The sequence below is a fragment of the Canis lupus genome, chromosome 4 (assembly GCF_011100685.1).
Source record: "Canis lupus familiaris isolate Mischka breed German Shepherd chromosome 4, alternate assembly UU_Cfam_GSD_1.0, whole genome shotgun sequence".
NCBI classification, from domain to species: Eukaryota; Metazoa; Chordata; class Mammalia; order Carnivora; family Canidae; genus Canis; species Canis lupus.
Genome location: NC_049225.1, coordinates 40406627 through 40427117, shown reverse-complemented (window position 1 = coordinate 40427117; position 20491 = coordinate 40406627). Strand labels below are relative to the sequence as shown.

Below are 20491 nucleotides of genomic sequence, written 5' to 3'. Positions count from 1 at the left end.
GAAGAATGTTAGCAGAGGCAGCCAGGTGGTCCATCGCAATCACCTGGGCTGACGGAGCCCTTACCGGGTGCCAGGCACTGCACTAAGCCAGTCTCCCAGCTTTCTCATCCGACCCCCAGAAAAAAGCCCTTCAAATGTCATCAGTCTCTTTGGGCAGACGTGGAAAGCTCAGAGTTGCCAAGTGTCTTTCCCAGAGAGGCACAGCAGGGAGATAAATGGTAGATCCACTTCATGAGTCTAGGACTGCCCGACCTCCTGCAGGTTTAGAGCTCGACGCTGTGCGCGACCCAAATCTGGATTATTCATTCATTCAATCCTCACAACTCAAGGTAACTGTTTCACGGATGCAAAAGAGCTCTGCAAGGCCGAGGCTTGGGGAGAAGAGGAGGAAAACACCGTGGGCGGCTTCCAAGGAGCCCCCGCGCGCCCCGGCCCCGCAGGCCGGCCCCTCCCGCTCCGGCCCGCGGGCCCCTTTAACCGGGCGGCGGAAGGGGCGGCCGGGGCGGGGCGGCGCCCAATGGGCTGCGCGGAGCGTCACTTCCCGGCGGCGGGAGGCGAGCGGCGGGAGTCGGGGCGGGGGCGGGGCGGGGGCGGCCGGCGGGGGCGGGGCGGCGGGCGGAGGCGTTGGCAGCGGGCTGGGACGCACGCGGCGCCGCGGCCCCCCGTCTGCAGCGCGCCCACCCCGGCGGCGGCGGCACGATGCCCTTTGACTTCAGGAGGTGAGTGTGGCGGGCGCGGCCGCAGGGGGCCCGGGCACCTCGCGGGAGCGGCCCCCGGCCCGGCGCACGCCTCGGCAGGCGCTCGGCGACCGGGGCGGGCCCCCCGCTGCACACAAAGCCGGCCGGAGCCTCGGGGGGCCCCCTCGTGCAGCGGGAGGCGAAGCCACCCGCCTCCCGGCCGCCGCGCCCCTTCCCTCCGCCGAGCCCCCTCCGCAGCCGGCCTGGACGCCGCGCAAACCCGCCGCGGCTGCCCCGATTCCGAGAAACTGATTAACTACCCCCGCAGCCCAGCGGGGAGCGAACGAGCCGCCCGCTCCTGCCCTTACGGAGCCTCCTGTCGCGGACCCCCCCCACTGACAGGTGCGCCCCGGGCACCTCCGAGGAGCGCCCGGGATCCGCAGGGGTCCGCTGCCCCATACCGCCTGGCAGCAGCTGCAGGGTTTTAGGTTTCCACAGACTGAGGCCGCCCCAGCCTAGGCAGAACAGGAGGCCTCTGCCAGCTCCGGTCCTGTTCTGAGTATGGGGGCACCATGGGAGGGGGAGGAGGTCAGGAGCCACGGGCAGGGCTCCCCAGAGGGCCTGGCCTGGCCTGGCCTTGGCTTCCTGCAGTCTCTACAATGGGTCCTTTGTGGGGTCCAGCTGCCTCATGGTCCACGCACGTTGTGCTAGGCTAGGCCTTCTGAGATCCTGCCTGGGAAGGGTCCCCGCCAGACTTTCCTCTGAGGAATGGGGTCCCAGGGGATGCCCTTGCCTGAGGCAGTGACACTGTGGGGGTCTGGCCAGGAAAATAGCAGGGCTTCAGTGTGGGGAAGAGCTGGATTAGAATCCTGGCTCTGCTCCCTCCACTGAGCAGCTCCGTATATTCTAGAAGTTAGGGATGAAGCCTCTAGGTTCAGACTTCCCCGTAGCTGTGCTGCAGAGTGATTTGGGCAAGCGTCTGAACCCTCCCAGTATCTCTAAAATTCACTACCTGCAGGTTGGAGCTAAAATAAGGTCCTCACCCATGAGGATTGGTTGCATGAGAAGCATTTAATTCAGAGTCTTGTAGGGTTTAGAGTTCAGACGTAGGATGTCAGGAGAATGAGGAGTTTCGTAAGGCCATTTCTTCACCCATAAATAGGGATTCTGATGCCTACCTCCCCAGGGGGAACTCTTCCTCCTTACCTGCCCCTTCCCTCTCTACAGGTAAGAGTGAAGTCAGGGTAAAGTGACAGCCTTCCCAGGAAGAAAGCCTGGCAGTGACCTCCATGCGCTGGTTGATGTGGTACTCCAGCCTTTCCCGGGCACCTATGCCATGTGGCAGACAGACATCTACCGACTTCCTCCTGCCCCTTCCATGAAGCCCAGAGGCTGGCACCAGGATCTCAGACAAATGCTTGCAGATCCAGGGCGGTTTCAGAGAAGGAAAGTTCCTCCGATGGAACAAGGGACAGTCCTTATACTGACAATTAACAGCGGGCCACAAGAGCTATGGTTGGCACATGGTTTCCTGGTTCCACAATGCCTCCCCTTACCAGTCTGATAATTAAGATTCCTGGACTCCACCCCCCTCCTATGATTTAGTAGGTTTCAGTGATTTTTGACCTTGTTGGGGAAACTACCGCTTTTGGTCATTTCATCCTTTCACTCTGCACCTAACCCCTTAGGAGGAAGTTGAAGCTTCAGGCTGAGGGTCTTGCCTTGGACCTCATGGGAACTAGACTGAGGGGTGGGCCAGAGTCCCAGATCATGCACAGCTTCCAACCTGATGCCCGTTGAGTTGGAGGTTTGGGGTGCCCGGGTGCCTGGGGTCCCCTGCTTAATGAGGTATTGTTTTAATACATTTTCTTGAGGGCTTGGGCTTACCACAGAATAGAGGGAATAGATATCACACCTTTGTATTTGTGCTTTGGAGGACAAGCCATTTGTACTGAGAACCCAGACTTTTTAAGATGCTAACCCCGGGGCTCAGTTTCTAAGGAAGGTTCCACCATTCCACCTACCTTCTTCCTCTTCAGTGTTCATTCATCAGATGTTTACCCTGCTCGGCCCTCTGCCACGTGGCCCACAGTACAGAGCTGGGTACGTGTGGCCCTGCCCTCTCAGCATTGCAGAGAAGGGAAGGAGGGCATCGTAGGTCCCAGGAGTGGGGTGTCTACCCCTGTACAGGCTCTGAAGACTTGATGTCTGTTCCCTTGTCACCTGTGAGAGGGAGTTTTAATCTTCATTTTAAATCAAAGGAATGAAAGGCTGCCCAGTAGAAGCTTTTTGCCCAGAGCCATATATGGGTGAACTGATGGAGTTGAGATTTGAACTCAGCGGCTGTTAGCTAACTCTGGGAGAAAAGGGAACTCTTGGAGGGTCCTACCACCGGTCCGATCTCTTAAGAACTGTTGGGGAATGGAGAGGGGCCTACTGCGATTGGACACTCTCTCCAGTGTGAGGCCTGGAAGATAAACCAGGTTTCCTGCCTGTTTTGCTCGCCATACAACTAGCCAGAATCAGGAGGAGGCGGGGAGAGGAGGGGATAGCAATCTCTTGCCCTCTTGCCCTTTCTTATCGATACTCCTTTTTTTCTCAGTGCATATGGGACCTTGTGCAGCTTACCTCCTGTGTGTTCCCCTGTCTGTGAAATGGGCACGAGAACAGTACCCATTGTTGAGAGGATTTAACGAGTCCATGTGTGTAAAGCATTTTAGACACAGTAAGCACCCAATATATTTTGGCCACTATTTTCATTATTTGTGTTATTTCATGTAAGCACCTGTATTTCCTAACACTGTGTAATTCACTTTAATTATCATGCTTTTTCTCTTTCCCCCTCCCCTTAAAACATGAGCCCCCAGGCCAAAGATTGTTATCTCTTTTCTTCCCTATCCTAATTCCAGTGCCTGGAACAGCATCTGGGCCAGACACGCCCTTGGAAATGTCTCTCCAGGTCTGTTCAAAGGAAGTCAAAGGCATGGTGTGATTTTGGTACGCCAACTCTTCCTTTACTGGGCAGATTTTGAGCTATTGGTGGAGAATTTTCCCTTCCTTCCTTGAATTTGCTCTCTCTAAACTGTTTCTGGGGGTTGGAGGAGGCAGGATCCTGGGGCTGCAAAGATAACTTGTGTTTGCTTTGCTCCTGTTGAATTGTTTCATTAATCACTGGCCGGCTGCTGTTGTGGAACTGGCCATGTGACCCAGATCCGTGGGTGTTGGCTCTGACCATACCCAGTTCCGGCTGGCAGGGGTCAGTAGCACCTACCTCCCATTCAGCTCGAGGTGGGGGTGGGGGGTGGTTTCCACAGGAGCCTGGGTACTGCTTTCAGAGGGGGCAGAGATGACCAGCTTTCCCACAGTGGAGGCCCCGGAGCTGAAGCCCTAAGCCCTGGGTATGCTGCCGCCCTATTGCTGACCAGCCAAGCCATGGGACAATTAGTTTACCTTCTCAGAGCTTCAGCTTCTTTTTAAAGATAAGTGATAACCTTTACTGCTTCACCTGGTAGGGTAGATGTAGAGGCGAGAGGTATCTCTGTAAGGTAGGGCCCGCCATGTAATCTGTAGGGCTGAGTGCAAAATGAAATGCAGAACCCCTTGTTGGATTTCAGGACAGTGACACCAGAGCATTAAAATAAGCATGGATCCCTCAGAGCTTGGATCCTACATAACTGCATAGGTCACAAGCCCATGATGCCAGCCCTCCCCCCGCCCTCCAGCAGTGCCTTGGTTCGGCCTCCATTGCTTCTCAGCCTTCCTCCAGGAGACCCCAGGCCTTCTTGAGAGAACCCTGAGTGAGCTTTCCAAAGTTGACCTGTTTTTTTCTTTTTTCCGTAGTGAGCTTTCCACAGTTAACCTGATTTTCTCATGTCCTGGTTTCAACCTTCAAACAGGGTCCTTGCTCTGAGGATCAAGTATGAATTCCTCAGCTCCTCATGTGGCTTTGTCTGAGGGAGGCCCCCCTCACTCGCTGCACCAAGCTAAGCCCCAGCTCAGGGGGCTCTGAGCACAAAGTTAACACTCAGCAGTTAGTTAACATGAGTATCTGTAGTTCTACCCTGCCTTATTCCAGAAGGAACTTGGGGAAGCTGACAGAAACACATACTTTCCAACAATTTTTTAAAAGATTTATTTATTTATCTGAGAGAGAGGGAGAGAGCAAGCAAGAGTACATGGGCGGAGGGTTCTAGACAAAGAGAGAAACTTAAGCAGACTCCATCCTGAGCATGGAGCCTGATGTGAGGCCTCATCCCACGACCCTGAGATCACGAGCTGAGCCGAAATCAAGAGTTGGATGCTTAACTGACTGAGCCACCAAGGTGCCTCTATTTTACAATTTTTTAAAAACATAAATGGGCTTAAAAATGAGGGCAAAAGGGAAATGAAGATTAGACCAGAGGAAACATGATGTGAAAATGAAGTCTGTATTTTGTTTATTGAGGACTTACTAGCACCTGTTCCAATGATGTTCCAATGATGTCACATATACCAACTCATTTAACCCCACAGCACCCCTACAAGGCAGACAGTGGTGTCGTCCCCCTTTATAGGTGAGCCACTGAGGTGCAGCAGAGTTCAGGAGCAGTGTGGGTCCGCAGAAGGTGCTAGGGTTGAAGCTGGCTTCAGAGCCCCACTTGTCAGCTGTAGGCTTATCTCTAAAGCTTTTCCCCTTTCATTCACCAAGTTCAGAGAGAATGGAAATCTTCTCTAATTGGATTCAGTGGCTTTCTCATCTCTAATTCTTTCCTTACAGGGATCATTAAGAAGCTTAAAGTCATCAGCTTGCTCTTTCTTTCTTACTTTTTTTTTTTTTTTTTTTTTTTTAACCAGCCTCATTTGGCCTGACATCTGATTCAGAAATTGTCTTTAAAGACACCCAGTAATAGAACGCCTGGGTGGCTCAGTGGTTGAGCATCTGCCTTTGGCTCAGGCGTGATCCCTGGGTCTTGAGATCGAGTCCTTCATCAGGCTCCCCAGGGGGAGCCTGCTTCTCCCTCTGCCCGTGTCTCTGCCTCTCTCTCTCTCTCTCTCTCTCTCTGTCTCTCATGAATAAATAAATAAAATCTTAAAAAGAAAAAGATGCCCACTAACAGTCTCACACTAACTTGGAGCATCGTACTCTGGAGGGTCCAGGTTTTCCCACATTGGCCCCTGAGGCTTTCAGGCATAGAGCATATGTTTACCTGCACCTCTGGACATGTGATGAGATGGAAATCTCTCCTCTCAAGGCAGTTTGGGTTCCTGACTGTGATACCTAATATCTTGAGACAGTGCTGTGGCCAGCTGTGGCCTTGTTAAGTGCCATTTCCCAACTGGTGATCCTTTCATGTTTTATTCTGGAGTTGTTGCTAGGTGGTTTTCTTCATGCTTTAGAGGGGCAGGCAGGGTCTGAGGAGGGCATTTGGGGGTGAGACTTACTCACCACCTCTACATCAGTGGCCCTTGACACTGGCTGTGAGTTGGGATCACTGGAGGAGTTTTTAAAAAGTCCCGCAAGTCAGGCTACACTCCAGACCCAATGATGGGGCTCTGAGGGCGGGGGATCAGGTATCAGTGTTCTTTTAAAGGCCCTCACACGACTCCAGTGCACAGTGGTAATAGGAGATGTTTCAAAATTGGGAGAAGCAATAGGAAGCAGAGCTGAGAGCTCTAGGGCAGCTTGGAGGGAAGGCTGGGAGTGGAATCTGGTCCCACCTGTCACTCCCATGTGACCTTCAGCAAGCCACCTCCCTACTCTGGGACTGTTCCTCCCTCACCAGTCAAGTGGTCGATAAGTGGTCTACCTTTACATCAATGCCCTTGCTCTTTGGAGTGTGGTCCCAGACCAGCAGCTTCAGCATCACCTGTGAACCTCTGGGGATTGCAGAATCTCAGTATCCACCCCAAATTAATAAGCTCCCCAGGTGGTTTGGATGTGGTGTACAGTTCCCAAAGCCCTGCCCTATTTGACTGACTTGACACAGGATCTCCCAGTCTGTGCTGCATACTGTGTCCCTTGCTTAGAGATTCATGACCTTTCTAAAGGCTCTGAGAAGTCCTGCATGAGAGGGAGTGGAGTCACTTGGTTCAGCCCAGCTTTTGCCAAACTATCGTCAAAGCCACCCTGTTGTTCACAGGGCGCTCTGTACCATTTCTCAGAATAAAGCATGGGAAACAGCCCTAATTGATCCTTTAAGGAAGTAGGAATTAGCTTGTCTGTTGTCAGCTTTAACATTATATGCAGGAAAAGTATAGGACAGGAAAAAAAACAACACCTCTATCACTAGTATGTGTTTTTAAGAGTCTTGGCCCCTGGGAGAGGCAGGAGAAACTCAGGGTTCCCTGTACTGCCGAGAGCGAGGGGATATGGAGGTGCTTTACAAATCTACTCACCCTGAGTGGGCTTTATTGTTCCTATTCTACATTCAGGGAAATGGACCTCAGAGATGATGAATCACACAGCTGGTGCATCAAGGGGCCCCTGGGGACTGGTACCCCTGCCAGTGTAATCCTTCCCCTGGAGCCCCTTGCTCCTGTAACCCACGGGACAGCACAGCTGGACAGGAAGCATGATCCCTCTGAAGTGGAATCAATGTTCTGTTTCTCCAAAAAGGTGGAAACCCTGCTGGAGATGAGAGGCCTGGCTGTTATGAAACCAAAGTACAGTCACAGGTCCTTGAAACACTGGGTCCTGGTGTTGGTGGCAGGAACCCCTTCATGGCATTAGATTTTCTGTCTTGCATTCCAGTCCAGGACTAGAATCTCTTTGGAGGAGGAAAGAAGGCAATGATAATCTTAGCTAGTAATGCCTGATGGTTCCTCAGCTTGTGGGTGGAGTGCTGTGCCGGTCATGTCATTGGATTTAAAAGTCACTCTGGGATCCCTGGGTGGCGCAGCGGTTTGGCGCCTGCCTTTGGCCCAGGGCACGATCCTGGAGACCCGGGATCGAATCCCACATCGGGCTCCCGGTGCATGGAGCCTGCTTCTCCCTCTGCCTGTGTCTCTGCCTCTCTCTCTCTCTCTCTCTCTCTCTCTGTGACTATCATAAATAAAAAAAATAAATAAATAAAAAAAATAAAAGTCACTCTGGCTCCACAAAATAGACACAGTTATTAGTAATTTATTTTCTTTTTTAAATTAACATACAAAAAATTGACTTTTGGTGTACTCTTCTATGAAATTCAAGGCATCATCTCATTTAACCACCCCCTGTCCCTGTGTAGATACAGAACAGTTCTTTCACTGTGAGAAACTCGCACGCCATGACTCTGTGGTCACACTACTTCAGTTTTTTAAAAATTATGGTGGAACACTTAAGATGAGATCTGCCCTCTTAACAAATTTTTAAGCGTGCAGTATTGTTAACTATAGGTTGTACAGCAGATCTCTAGGACTTACTCATCTCGTATGACTGGAACTTTAGACTCCTGGAAGAGCAACTCCCCATTTCCCCCTCTCCCCAGCCCCGGCACCCACTATCTACTCCCTAATTTTACAGGTTTCATTTTTTGTGTCAGATACCGCATGTAAGGGCATATCAGGTCATATCTGTCCTCCTGTGACTGGCTTGTTTCACTTAGCAGAACACCCTCAAGGTTAATCCATATCATTGCACATGGCAGGGTTTTCTTTTTTTAAGGCTAAAAAATACTCCACTGTGTGTCTGTACCACATTTTCTTGATCCGTTCATTTGTCCATGGGCATTTAGGTTGTCTCCCCATCTTGGCTATTGTGATGAATGCTGCCTTGAGCTTGGGGGTGCAGATCATCTCTTCAGGACCCTGATTTCAGCTCTTTTGGGTAAATACCCAGTTGTGAGATTGCTGGATCCTAGGAAGTTTCTATTTTTAACTTTCTGAGGAGCCTCCACACTTTTGTCCAGAGCAGCTGCATCACTTTGCATTCCCACCAACAGTATACAAGCGTTCCTCTTTCTCCACATCCTGGACAATACTTCTGTCTGATGGTGGCCATCCTAGCAGGTGTGAGGTGCTATCTCATTGTGGTTTTGATTTGCATTTCCCTGACCATCAGTGATGGTGAACAGCTTTTCACGCACCTGTCGGCCATTCGTACGTCTTCTTGGGAGAAATGTTTATATATAGATCTATGGTGAGAGGAAATGATTGGTTGGTCACATACCCTGAAGCCATTTTGGTGGGTGATTTGGTGCAGGCTGTGCTGTAGCCCATGGGAAAGCAACACTCCCCTGGGAAGGGGCAGCTCCAATGAGGCTCTGTGGTTGGTTGCTCCTCAGATTCCCCAGTTTTTCAGGAAATGATGAAAATCTTATAAATTGTGTGAAAACAGTTAGTAATCATTTCTAATTTTATTTTTGTTGAATATGATACTGGGTCAAACCAACGCCTTCCTAGAGCCGACAAGGGCCTGTGGCTGGCAGCATGCCATCTGTGTGTCACACATACCAGTGTGACCACATGCTGGCTGGATGGACAGGACTTGGGGCAGAGCCCCTGGACTCTTGGAGGTGGACTGGCGGACTTGGAGCCTGAGGCAGAGAAGTGAGGGATCCATGGGTGTGGGCAGAGGTAGCCTTGGGGCCTGGGGCTTCCTTCCTCTGGGTGGTGATGGGACGACCCGGCCAGTTCTGCCACTGGACCTTGCCTTCCTCTCCAGCAGTCCCGGGGCTAAGTAATACTCCCTTGCTCCAGATCCTTTAATATCTTTAGCCTCCAGGGCATATCTTGCAGGTGACCTTCGCAGGACTGTGTTGTGATAACAAGAGTGCCCATGATAGTCCCCATTTAGGCTAATGGGCTTTCTTGGATTCCCTCAGTTGATCACCACGTTGGGTAGGAGCCATTTTTTATTCCCTTTTGTCTGGTGAGGCTGCTGGGCAGAAAGAAGGGACAGGACATGACTAAAGTCACACAAACTGCGGGTAACACAGCCGAGACTTGAGGGCTCATCTGTGATGCCAGGGCTGACTTTCTTTCTTTCTTTTTTTTTTTTTTTTAAGATTTTATTTATTATTCATGATAGACATAGAGAGAGAGAGAGGCAGAGACACAGGCAGAGGGAGAAGGAGGCTCCATGCCAGGAGCCTGCACACAGGACTGGGAGCCCGACACAGGACTCGATCCCGGGACTCCAGGATCACGCCCTGGGCCAAAGGCAGGTGCTAAACCGCTGAGCCACCCAGGCGTCCCCCAGAGCTGACTTTCTTAACCACACTCTTGTGCCCTGGAGGTACGTGTTGTCACCTTGAATTTTGGTGGGCCACTCCACGGACATGCCTGATGTTATCTGCCATCTTTTCTTTTTTAAAAAATTAATTAACATATATATTATTAGTTTCAGAGGTAGAGTTCAATGATTCATCAGTCTTCTATAACACCCAGTGCTCATTACATCATGTGCTGTCCTCGATGCCCATCACCCAGTGACCTCATCCCCTACCCTCTTCCCCTCCAGCGACCCTCAGTTGGTTTTTTCTGATTGAGTCTCTTATGGTTTATCTCCCTCTCTGATTTTGTCCTGCTTTTTCCCCCCTTCCTTCCCCAGTGCTCTTCTGTTTTGTTTCTTAAATTCCACATGAGTGAAATCATATGATAATTGACTTTCTCTGATTGACTTATTTCACTTAGCATAATACCCTCCAGTGCCATCCACATTGTTGCAAATGGCAAGATTTCATTTTTTTTGATGGCTGAGTAGTATTCTGTTGTGTGTGTGTGTGTGTGTATGTAGATATATATACCACCTCTTCTTTATCCATTCATCTGTTGGTGGACACTTGGGCTCTTTCCATTGTTTGGCTATTGTGGACATTGCTGCTATAAACATTGGGGTGCAAATCTCCTTTTGGATCCCAACGTTTGTATCTTTGGGGTAGATACCTAGTAGTGCAATTGCTGGGTGGTAGGTTAACTCTATTTTTAAGTTTTGAGGAACCTCCATACTATTTTCCAGAGTGGCTGTACCAGCTTGCATTTCTACCAACAGTGTAAGAGGGTTCCCCTTTCTCTGCATCCTCACCAACACCTGTTGTTTCCTGAGTTAATTTTAGCCATTCTGACTGCTGTGAGGTGGTATCTCATTGTAGTTTTGATTTATATTTCTCTGATGCTGAGTGATGTTGAACATTTTTTCATGTGTTTGCTGGCCATTTGTATGTCTTCTTTGGAGAAATGTCTGTTCAGGTCTTCTGCCTGTTTCTTGATTGGATTATTTGTTCTTTGGGTGTTGAGTTTGATAAGCTCTTTCTAGATTTGGATACTAGCCCTTTATCTGATGTTTCATTTGCAGATATCTTCTCCCATTCTGTAGATTGTCTTTTTAGTTTTGTTGACTGTCTCCTTTGCTGTGCAAAAGCTTTTTATCTTGATGAGGTCTCACTTGTTCATTTTTTGCCTTTGTTTCCCTTGCCTTTGGAGACATGTCTAGCCAGGAGTTGCTACGGCCAATGTTACCTGCCATCTAGTTAGTTGTGTTTACAGTTTGTCTTTCTGAAAGCCTTGGAGGGATTCTGGGTCACTGTAGAGGAGGCCGGGCCTGGATGATAGTTTCCTGTCACCATACACATCTGTGGGGCAGGAGATTATGGCTAGTGAGCCCCTGCTGTGGAGCCAAGCAGAGGGGTGCAGCCATTCCACCAGGGAGCAGCTGGAGCTGGTCTTTGGAGCCCCTGGCAGCAGGCAGGAATGGGCTGTAGTGGTGGAGCCAGTTGGTCATTGAATATATCTATTGGGACCCTATAGTGTGCCAGGCTCAGTTTTAGAAGCTGGGGGATGTATGCACTGGGCCAAATATAAATCCTCCCCTCCCTAACCCCCAAACTCATGAGACTTGTTTTATTTCTGGCATTTGCTTCTCTTTCTCTCTCTCTCACTCTTTTTAATTAAATACACTTTTTGGGGGGAGGGAATAATTTAGATTTACAGAAAAGTGGTAAAGATAATATAGATACCCTCATCCGGCTTTCCCCACGGTTCACACAAAACATTACTGCCCCTGTCACAGCTAAAAAACTGATATTGGTACATTATTATTAACTGAATCTGGACTTTATGTGGATTTCACCTGTTTTCCACTCCGGTCCTTTTACTGCTCCAGGATTCAATCCAAGCTCCTGCACCACATCCAGTGCTCATACCTCCCCTGTCTCCTGTGGTTGAGGACAGTTCCACAGTCCTTGCTTTTCATGACCATGGCAGACCTGGGGAACACTGTCCAGTGTCTTCAGGAATGTCCTCCAGTTTGGATTTGTCTGATGTTTTCTCATGACTAGACGGGGCTGTGGGTGGAATGCTTTCTTGGTGCCTATTTTCGGGGGTACTGCATGACATCACTGGTGGCCTTCACCTTCTGCTGGCTCAGGCAGCATTGCCAGGCTGCCCCTGTACTGCCCCCCCCCCCATCAGCTGTCTTTCTCCCTACCTTCTTCATGGCGAAGTTGTCCTGTAGGGAGGGGCATTGCAGTAGGAACCACCTATCTCATGGGAGGGGGTAGGAGGTATCGTCATGGCTTGGGTGGTCTGACACCATCATCCCCACTCTTTCCCTTACTCCCTGGGCTCTTTGAAAGATGAGCTGAGAACAAGGCCTGTTGGAGAGTGAGGCCTGTAAGAGAAACCTTGAAAGGACTAGGAGTATTTCATCCAGTGCAGGGGGGTGGTTTAAAGATTTGTCCCACAGTATTTTACGCCCCCGACAGGAGACAGGATGGTGGGCCTGTCCTGAGCCAATTCCTGTGGACCCAGGAGGTGGCTATTGGCTTGGGTGAGAACATCTCCCTGTTGGTCTCCACCAGCTGAAATCTCACCCGCCCTGCTCAGCCACCCATAGGCACCACCATGAAGTCTTTCCTGTTCTTCCTGAGTGGCAATGCCCTCCCTGACTGTGCCAGCTCCTCCTCTCTCCATCTGTCTCTGTGCTACATGCCTCCCTTGCTCCCTTGCTCCCTTGCTGCCTTCCTCCCTTCCTATTCAGCTCAAAGGACTCCAGGCTATGGCAGTGTCACACTTGTGCTCTCTTCTGCAGGACCCAGCCCAGGGACTGGCACAGAGGGCATGGCAATCCCTGGGTGATGTGCTTAGCAGAGGCACATGGCATTGTGGCAGAGGAAGGGCTTTGTCCATCTCCAACAGTCCAGTTCAAGATTCAGCTGCACTACTTCCTAAATATTTGACTTTGGGCAGGATGCTTCACACCTCTGAGCCTCATTTGCCTCATCGCAAGACAAGCCAAAGAATCAGTAGTGCCTGGCTCCCAAGATTGTCATGAGGGTTAATTGAGTTTGTCTCTATGAAGCCCTTAAGACTGCCTGGCATCTGTTAGGTACTCAGTAATTATTTGTTACAGAAAAAAAGCACCAGGAAATCCAGACTATCATAGAAGATTTCCAGGTTGGCAGAAAATTGGACTAGAGATGCCTCCTTTATATTAGCCTAAGTCAGCTAATTTCTATAAACCTGAAAACTGCAGTGATTTAATGCAATGGAAGTTCATTTCTCATTCACATAAAGTCCCAAAATGGCTGGGGATGCTCTGCCCTTCACAAGTACCCAGAAACCCAGGTTCCTTCCATCTTGTGGCTCTGTCCTCCCTGAGGCTGTGTTGGATCTTCTCTCAGGCCTGGCAGTGGGGAGACAAGGGGAGATGTGGAAGGCTAAGTGGAAGATGTGGATACAGCACCATCACTTCCGTCTTGACCAAGGGACATGCTCCCACCCAGCTGCAGGAGTGGCCAGGAGACCCAGGCAGGCCATGTGCCAGGAAGAAGAGAAAAGGATGGGGTAAGATGTGCCTGTCACTATCAGAGGTGGTAACTCCTCTCATTACTTCTCAGCCTTCCACCATTCTGGTATCAGCTCCATAAGTTGGGGGCATACTCCTAAACAACATATAATATTAATAATTTTTCTCTAAAGTATTCAATTTTTAAACCATATTTTTATTTAGAAAAGCTAGCTTGAGAACATCTTTGAAAATGGCGAAGCAGTGTCCCCTGCCATAAATAGCTACCAATAATTGCAGGGCTGTTCCATTCCAGCTAGCTGGTGCCTGCCAAAGTTGTTGAGTCTGTTTAAAAAAAAAAAAAAAAAGACATTGGCCACAGCCAGAAAGATGAGAGGTTGACCACGGAATAGCACTGCCTGAGGGCAGCCCGGGTGGCTCAGCAGTTTAGCACCGCCTTCAGCCCAGGGCATGATCCTGGGGTCCCGGGATCGAGTCCCACGTCGGGCTCCCTGCATAGAGCCTGCTTCTCCCTCTGCCTGTGCCTCTCTCTCTATGTGTGTCTCTCATGAACAAATAAATAAATAATAAATAAAATCTTAAAAAAAAAAGGAATAGCACTGCCTGAGACTTCTTTGATGTTCTCAGAATGTCCAAGTGAGGACTCAGCAGGAATGTGTGAAGCCTAATGCCATTTAGCTACCAGGTCCCCATCTTACCTGAAATCACCCCAGGTCATACTGGTGGCCCAGGTGCCACACTTTGGGAAATGCTGGCTTCAGAGACAACTAGCACACAATATGTACAAATCCAAAACTTGGTGCAGGGAGAGGTGGATGAGATTCACCGTTTTACCTCATAGCATGTTTGCATCTTGACCTATGAGGGAGGGATTAATGTGTCACTTAGCCAATAGGGAAACTGAGGCCCAGGGCAGGACCTGACCCTCTCTACCCACCCACCCCAACCCCTTCACTCCCACTCTGGGGGCCATACGGCAGATTCCAGTGCCCCTTCCACCATCCCTGGCTGCTGTCTTTGGTTGGGGAAGGCTTCCTTCTGTAGATGCAGCTGGTCTGGACCAAGATAGTGTATTCATGCTGCCCTCCGTCCTGTCCCTGGCACCCATCACCTGCCCGGTGCATGTGGCTATGTTTGCACAGGAATGCTGGCCTCCCTGGGCTGCTTTGAGGAGCCTGGAAATCAGAAGGCAGCCCTGGGCCTGTTTGGGAACTTGTCACCCACTCACTGGCCCAGTGGGTGAAATTAATTTGTTTGGGGACAGCATCAGTTGCTTCTGGAACCTGGGAAACTGCTTTGCTACATGCTGTTTTTTTTTTTTTTTTTTTTTTTTTTATGATAGTCACACAGAGAGAGAGAGAGAGAGGCAGAGACACAGGCAGAGGGAGAAGCAGGCTTCATGCACCGGAAGCCTGACGTGGGATTCGATCCCGGGTCTCCAGGATCAGGCCCTGGGCTGAAGGCAGCGCTAAACCTTGTCTTTACCTTCGTGATGCTTCCAGGCTAGTGGGGAACAAATATGGGCAATGGTGAACAAGCAGTGGCATAAAAAGTTATTTTTTATTGAGGTGAGTACTGCGAAGGCAGGAAAAGTAGATGGGGGTGGCAAAGAGTTTGTAGAGGAGGAACTAACTGGATTAGCATGGCCATCTGGAACCCTTCCTCCAAAAAGATCCTCTCAGACTGCCTCTTTAGTCTGATTTGGGTCGTTCCCTACCCCTTGCTTGGCCAAACCTTTATATCACCCCTGGACACGTCCTTCGGATCATTTAGTGTATTTTGTCATTTAACGTTCCTTGTCGATGGAGTCTAAACTCTTGAGAGCAGGGACCAAATCTATTTGCTCATTGCCTGGTCCTTGGTGCTGACGCCACAAGCCTGCACACAGGATGGTGCTCAGAGAATATTTATCAAATGAAGGAAGGAGAGGGGCAGGTTGGAAGGGGCCAACCCCAAAAAGGTGAGATTCCCCACCCGCCTGGCACCTGGCAGAGAGCTCAAACTTCACCGAGATTGGATGCTTTGTTACCAGATCTCTGTGTTTGGAAATGTGTCTAGTTTTCTCCTAAGGGTACGTCTGAAAGGATTTATTTCTCTAGCAGTGAGAATGGAAAATGTTTCCTACTGACTTTGTCTTGAGGAATTGGGAAATCAGACATTACTTGGGCCTGCCCAAAGTGGGAATGGGTGGCTGGCTGCCTGTCCAAACGGTGTGCCACCGGGTAACCCCCCCTCTCCTATCCTCACTGGCTTCCCTTGCTTGGAATGGCACGGTAGCTGCCACAGAGGTTGGGAAGTTGGGAAGGAGAGGACATTTGACATTCCACACTCAACCGCAGCCTAGGGGTTAGCCCTAATTGTTCCCATTTTGAACAGATAGGCTCAGAGCGATTGAGGGCTTGGCCCAAAGTCACATAGCTAGCAACATAACAGAACCAGCCCCTAAACTCAAGGCTTTATGACCCCAGAAAGTAATGCTTTCTGTTAGATACCTGACCCTGGAAGCTCAGCTTGCTCAATTTTCAGTTTCAGTTGAGCCTTTCTGTTCAATCTAGAATGGGTGGGTTTCCCTAATCACCAGGGCCCTGCATACCACCCCCCACTCCACAGCCCCAAGGCCTTGTCAGGTCCCAGATTCTACATTTTCAGAGTATCCTCAGTGATTCTTTTTTTTTTTTTTTTTTTTTTCCCTCAGTGATTCTTAGGATTAGGTAGGCTGGGAAAAGCCCTGAGGAAGGCTTCACGGTTGTAATTCAAATGTAATCCTGAAGTTGAGCATCACACATCTGAAATAACTTAATAGTCCATGATCAGGAGTGTCCTGAGGGATTCAAGAGTTTAGAAAGCCCTTAGGAGATGAAGTGTGATCTGGAGATGATTGTTTTCTCTGTAGATGAGGACGCTGAGGTTCAGAGGATTCACACAGTTGGAAAGGGACTTGGAGCACAGCTTTCCTGGACTTGACTCCCATCCCCGTCTAGTTTGCTGGGGGAGGCGTTTGCATCTTGGTGAGTGCTAGTTAGGTACTCAGATCCTTACCAACGGTGCAGCTGGGGGTTTCAACCCCTCTGTGTCCCTGGTACAGAGAACTAGACCTGACTTGTTCTCTGCAGTCAGATATTTCTGGAAGGAGGGAAGTGAGATGTTTCAGATGTTAGACAGTTGGGGGTGGGGGTGATTATAGAAGTAAATGTGTCCTGAGTGTCTCCTGGGCATTGGGCCCAGTGCTACACACTGTAAATAAGTCATCCTATTCATTTCTCACAATAGACCCATGCAGTGGGGGGCTTTTACTTCCCCATTTTGCAGGTGGAGGCAACTGAAGGGAAGTGATTTGCCCCAATATTGGTGTGTGTTAAGGTTCTGGGCTGATTAAAAACCAATATGCCTCAAGAGGATGGAGCCAGCCCCCGTTTTTGGAGTTGGGGGCACCTGAGGTTCTGAAATCTGAGGGGCTCCGTCCAAGTTCACCCCGCAAGCCGGGTGACAGGGGGCTGGTTTCGCTCTCAGACCTGCCTGACTTTCCCCAACTCAGCTCTGGTTGCCCAAGTTGTAAAACTGGGTCACACTCAAAGCCAGGTGGTTCATCAGAGCTGAGTTAAGCCTGAGTCAAAGGAGCTTTGAGAAGGTTCTCCCACCCACCTCCGCCCCGCCCTGGGTCAGGGCTCTTGCAGTGGGGCCACACAGGCACGTCACCCCACTTGGACCGCCACCTGCCCCGCACTCACTGAAGCACGACGAGCCAGCCACCCAGGATGCAGCCTGTTCTAGAGCTGCTGTTGCATGCTGCACCTGGGACTTCTGGGCTTTTGATCCTGGTGCATGCACCTGCACTGAGTGTGTCCTTGGGCAGCTTACTTCATCTCTCTGAGTCTGCTTTCTGGTCTACAGATGGGGACATGAATCCTGACCATCCCCCCACCCCATCCCCAGGGCTGCTGGGTAAAGTCAAGGAGGAAACCTCCCACAGCTCCTGGTGCATAGGTCCCCTTTCAGCATCATGGCCCCTTGTACTTTCCTTCCCTTATTTATGAAACTTCCTGACAGGCTTATCTGGCAGCACGGGGGGGTTGAATCCTGTCCCATCACAGATATTATTTCATCCTCACATTCTTTTAAATTGAGTTAAATGCCAGCACTTTCAAGTTAGGAGATTTCACATGAAAATCACTTACCATTGCCTCTAGAAAAATGGACTCCCTGGCCAGGTGGCAGACGTAGCTATCACTAAGGAGTGGCCACATGCTCTCCACGTCCTGTTGCCTGGTCCCCAGCTGCCTCCCCTTCATTGATGAGTCCTGCATCCTAGTTCTTAATAGGCCAGCTTCTGGGTGCAGGGCAATCTAAGGAAACAGACTGCAAGCAGAAGCTGGATTGGGCAGGGCCCTGGGACATAAATGCGTGGGGAGGTACACGGGCTGGGGTCAGAGCCCAGAGCCTGGGCAGGGAGGTGAGTCAGATAAGGGGCTTCAGGCATCCTGCCAACCTCTCTGAAATGGGAGGACACTCTTGCAAAGAAGCCAAATTGATTTGACCTAACAGAGGTTAGGAGTCCAGGTTCCTGAGAAGGACCACCCGGGCTCAAATGTTCCACTGTGACTTTGGGCAAGTTCCCAAACCTCTCTGTTTCCCCCTTTCCTCATTTGCAAAATGAGAATAATAGGTTGTTCATATGTGTGCCCTGAAACATGCTAAGCATTCTACATGTCAGTGGCTAATGATCCCATCCCTAAATAGGAGATTTGTCTAAGATCTTCTTTAAGAGATGGTCTGGAAAGGTTCTTAGAGAGATCCACCTGTGTCTGGAAATCCCAAGGAGAGACTATTATAATTGAGTCTATTCCTGCTAAAAGAAAATTGCCAAAGAATCAGGTGCATTGTCCTCTTTGCTGGAGGGGGCCAGTTTTGCATTTCTCCTGCCTCCACTTTGAGCTCAATGCTGAAAGTTCCCATTAAGAACACTCCATGGGAAAGGAGTAGAGAGGAAGAGAGCGAGGCCCAGAGGTAGCTTTTAATGTTTCAAAACGCTGGTGCATCCTGCCCAGGTACCCTGTGTCGGCAGATTAGCTTGCAGGACCTGGTTTCTGCTGGCCAAAGTCATCCTACCACCTCACAGGGTCTTCCTGTGGGCTGCATGCCATCCGTGGACACCACAGATTCAGGCAGGGAGCTCTCCCTTGGAAGGAGCCAAGGAGACTTGGCTCTGAGTCTCCCACCAGATTGCCAGTGCCTTGTTCTGCCTTGGTAACTGCTGGGTCCCCCAGGCCTAGGACAGTACTGGGCACACACACTAAAAAAATATGTCGAATAATAAATGATCAGAGTTTGAATCCCAGCTGCATTTGAATGACAGCTCTGCTACTTGCAGGCTCTCTGATTTCCTAGCACCTTACCCACATCATCAAGGGAGATAGTGGCAGTACCTTCTTCCTGGGGGACAGGAACACTTCAATGACATAATTATGGTAGGTTGCCCACCATGACACCCTGCCATTGGAAGTGCCCAGTACATGTGGCTGGGATTATTTTTTAGTTTGCATAGGTATTTGAACATTGGTACAGGCTACCACATCCATCTGTGGCCCTGTGGGTGGCAACGTTACAACTGCAACCTTGGAATCTAGAGCATCTTGGCAGTAACAGCCCGGAGAAGAGAGAGTATGTGGATTTGGCCAAGGGAGAGGAGCTCTGGGGAGGGCCACCCCTGTTGGTCAGAGAAGTGCCTGTGTGTATGCAAGTGTAGCATGTGTGTGTGAAAATGTGCTTATGTCTTTGCTGCGGGCCTATGGGATGGCCATCAGTGTCCCAGCTGGTCTCACAGTCTGGGGCTCCCAAGTGTGGGGACATGGACTTGGCATCTACCCTCTCACTGGGCTTAATTGGTCTGCCATGTGCACTTGTTGCCTGGAAAGATATTGCACAGAAGCTGTGATATGTAGGAATGTCCAGTGAGTGAGCCGGACCCAGCAAGGTCAGTGACTTGTGAGTGGCTCCTGGGTCTGCTGCTTCCTCAGTGGAACTTCCTGCCAGGTAACTCTGTGCTGTCTTTTGAACACATTCCAAGCATTTCCCTCACTTGGTCCCTTATAGCAGCCCTGTGGGGGAAGGAGTTGCCTATTTCACGGATGGGAAAATTGAGGCCCAGGGGGTCACAGTCTACCCAGCTGGCTAAGGGCAGTTTACTGTTCGAATGCAGATTTCCATGGCCCCACCTGGACTTTGTGATATGAGGCATTAGGGCCCTGGACTCTGTATTTTATGCACCCTCTCTGGGGCATTGGAGTGGTCAGAAGAGTGGAACCCCAAGCACTACGTCCAGGTTTGTGCCCTGGCCCTGCTTAGTACAGCCAATCACGGCACCTTTCTGGGATTGATTCAGTTTCCTCAGTTGTGAGGTGGGGAGAGCACTGGAGAACTTCTAGTAATGTGAAAGTTCTAGAAGCAGTCATGTAGCCCTTCAGAGAGTCCAGTGAATACACATTTGTGGTTGTTATTCCATATGTGATTTGTTACAAAAGCAATTTAAGAAACAAAAGGGTGCCTGGGTGGCTCAGTCACTTAAATGACTTTTGGTTTCTGCTCAGGTCCTGATCTCACGGGGTCATGAGGCCCCATGTCCAACTCCACGCTCAGCAGGAGTCTGCTTGAATATTCTCTCTTTCTCTAAAATAAATAAATGAATCTTTAAAAAAAAAAAAAGAAAAATGTTGTCTGTGTGTATAATACCTGGAAAGTTATAGGTCACCCTCTTCCCTCACCCCCTCCCCGAGTGGTATTTCTCAGAACACCCGGAAACACTGCTGGGCAGGGATGGGGATGCTGGTTTCCAGGAGGGCAGTGGGGACAGGAGAGGGAGCACAGTCACCTGCCTCCATACCTGGTCTGTATCCAGGGAACATGTCCTTTGGCATGCCCCCACACTTCTCTGCTGGCAGCTCAGCTGGGTCAAAAGATCCCCCCAGCACTTCTGCTGAGATGGTCTCCATCCCTGCTCACACCTTGTTTGCTCCTTTATTCAGTCATTCATGAACTGTTATCTGTGAGCACCTGCTGTGTGCCACACACTGTGCTGGAGCTGGGGAATCAAGCTAAACCCCACAGACTGTGGTAC

General features: G+C 50.2%; 1 protein-coding gene and 1 long non-coding RNA gene across 5 annotated transcripts in view; one reads left to right on the top strand and one right to left on the bottom strand.

Moving 5' to 3' along the window:
• Window positions 1-606: 606 nt before the first annotated feature.
• Window positions 607-20491, top strand: part of ERGIC1 (endoplasmic reticulum-golgi intermediate compartment 1) — a 105435-nt gene continuing 85550 nt past the window's right edge. Inside the window, exons 1-3 of one of the 4 annotated variants that reach the window (XM_038534740.1) lie at window positions 607-719; window positions 1905-3402; window positions 13256-13418. In XM_038534740.1, coding sequence (XP_038390668.1) covers window positions 3285-3402; window positions 13256-13418 — 281 coding nt within the window. In that variant the 5' untranslated portion in view covers window positions 607-719; window positions 1905-3284. Of the gene's footprint in view, window positions 720-1904; window positions 3403-13255; window positions 13419-20491 lie in introns of those variants that run through there. The other 3 variants (XM_038534743.1, XM_038534741.1, XM_038534742.1) reach the window with 3 other exon arrangements.
• LOC119871507 lies at window positions 16047-20355 on the bottom strand. The gene is made up of 3 exons (XR_005358171.1): window positions 20258-20355; window positions 17556-17736; window positions 16047-16503 (listed from the first exon to the last, which is right to left on the bottom strand). It is a non-coding gene; the product is annotated as an uncharacterized LOC119871507 (long non-coding RNA).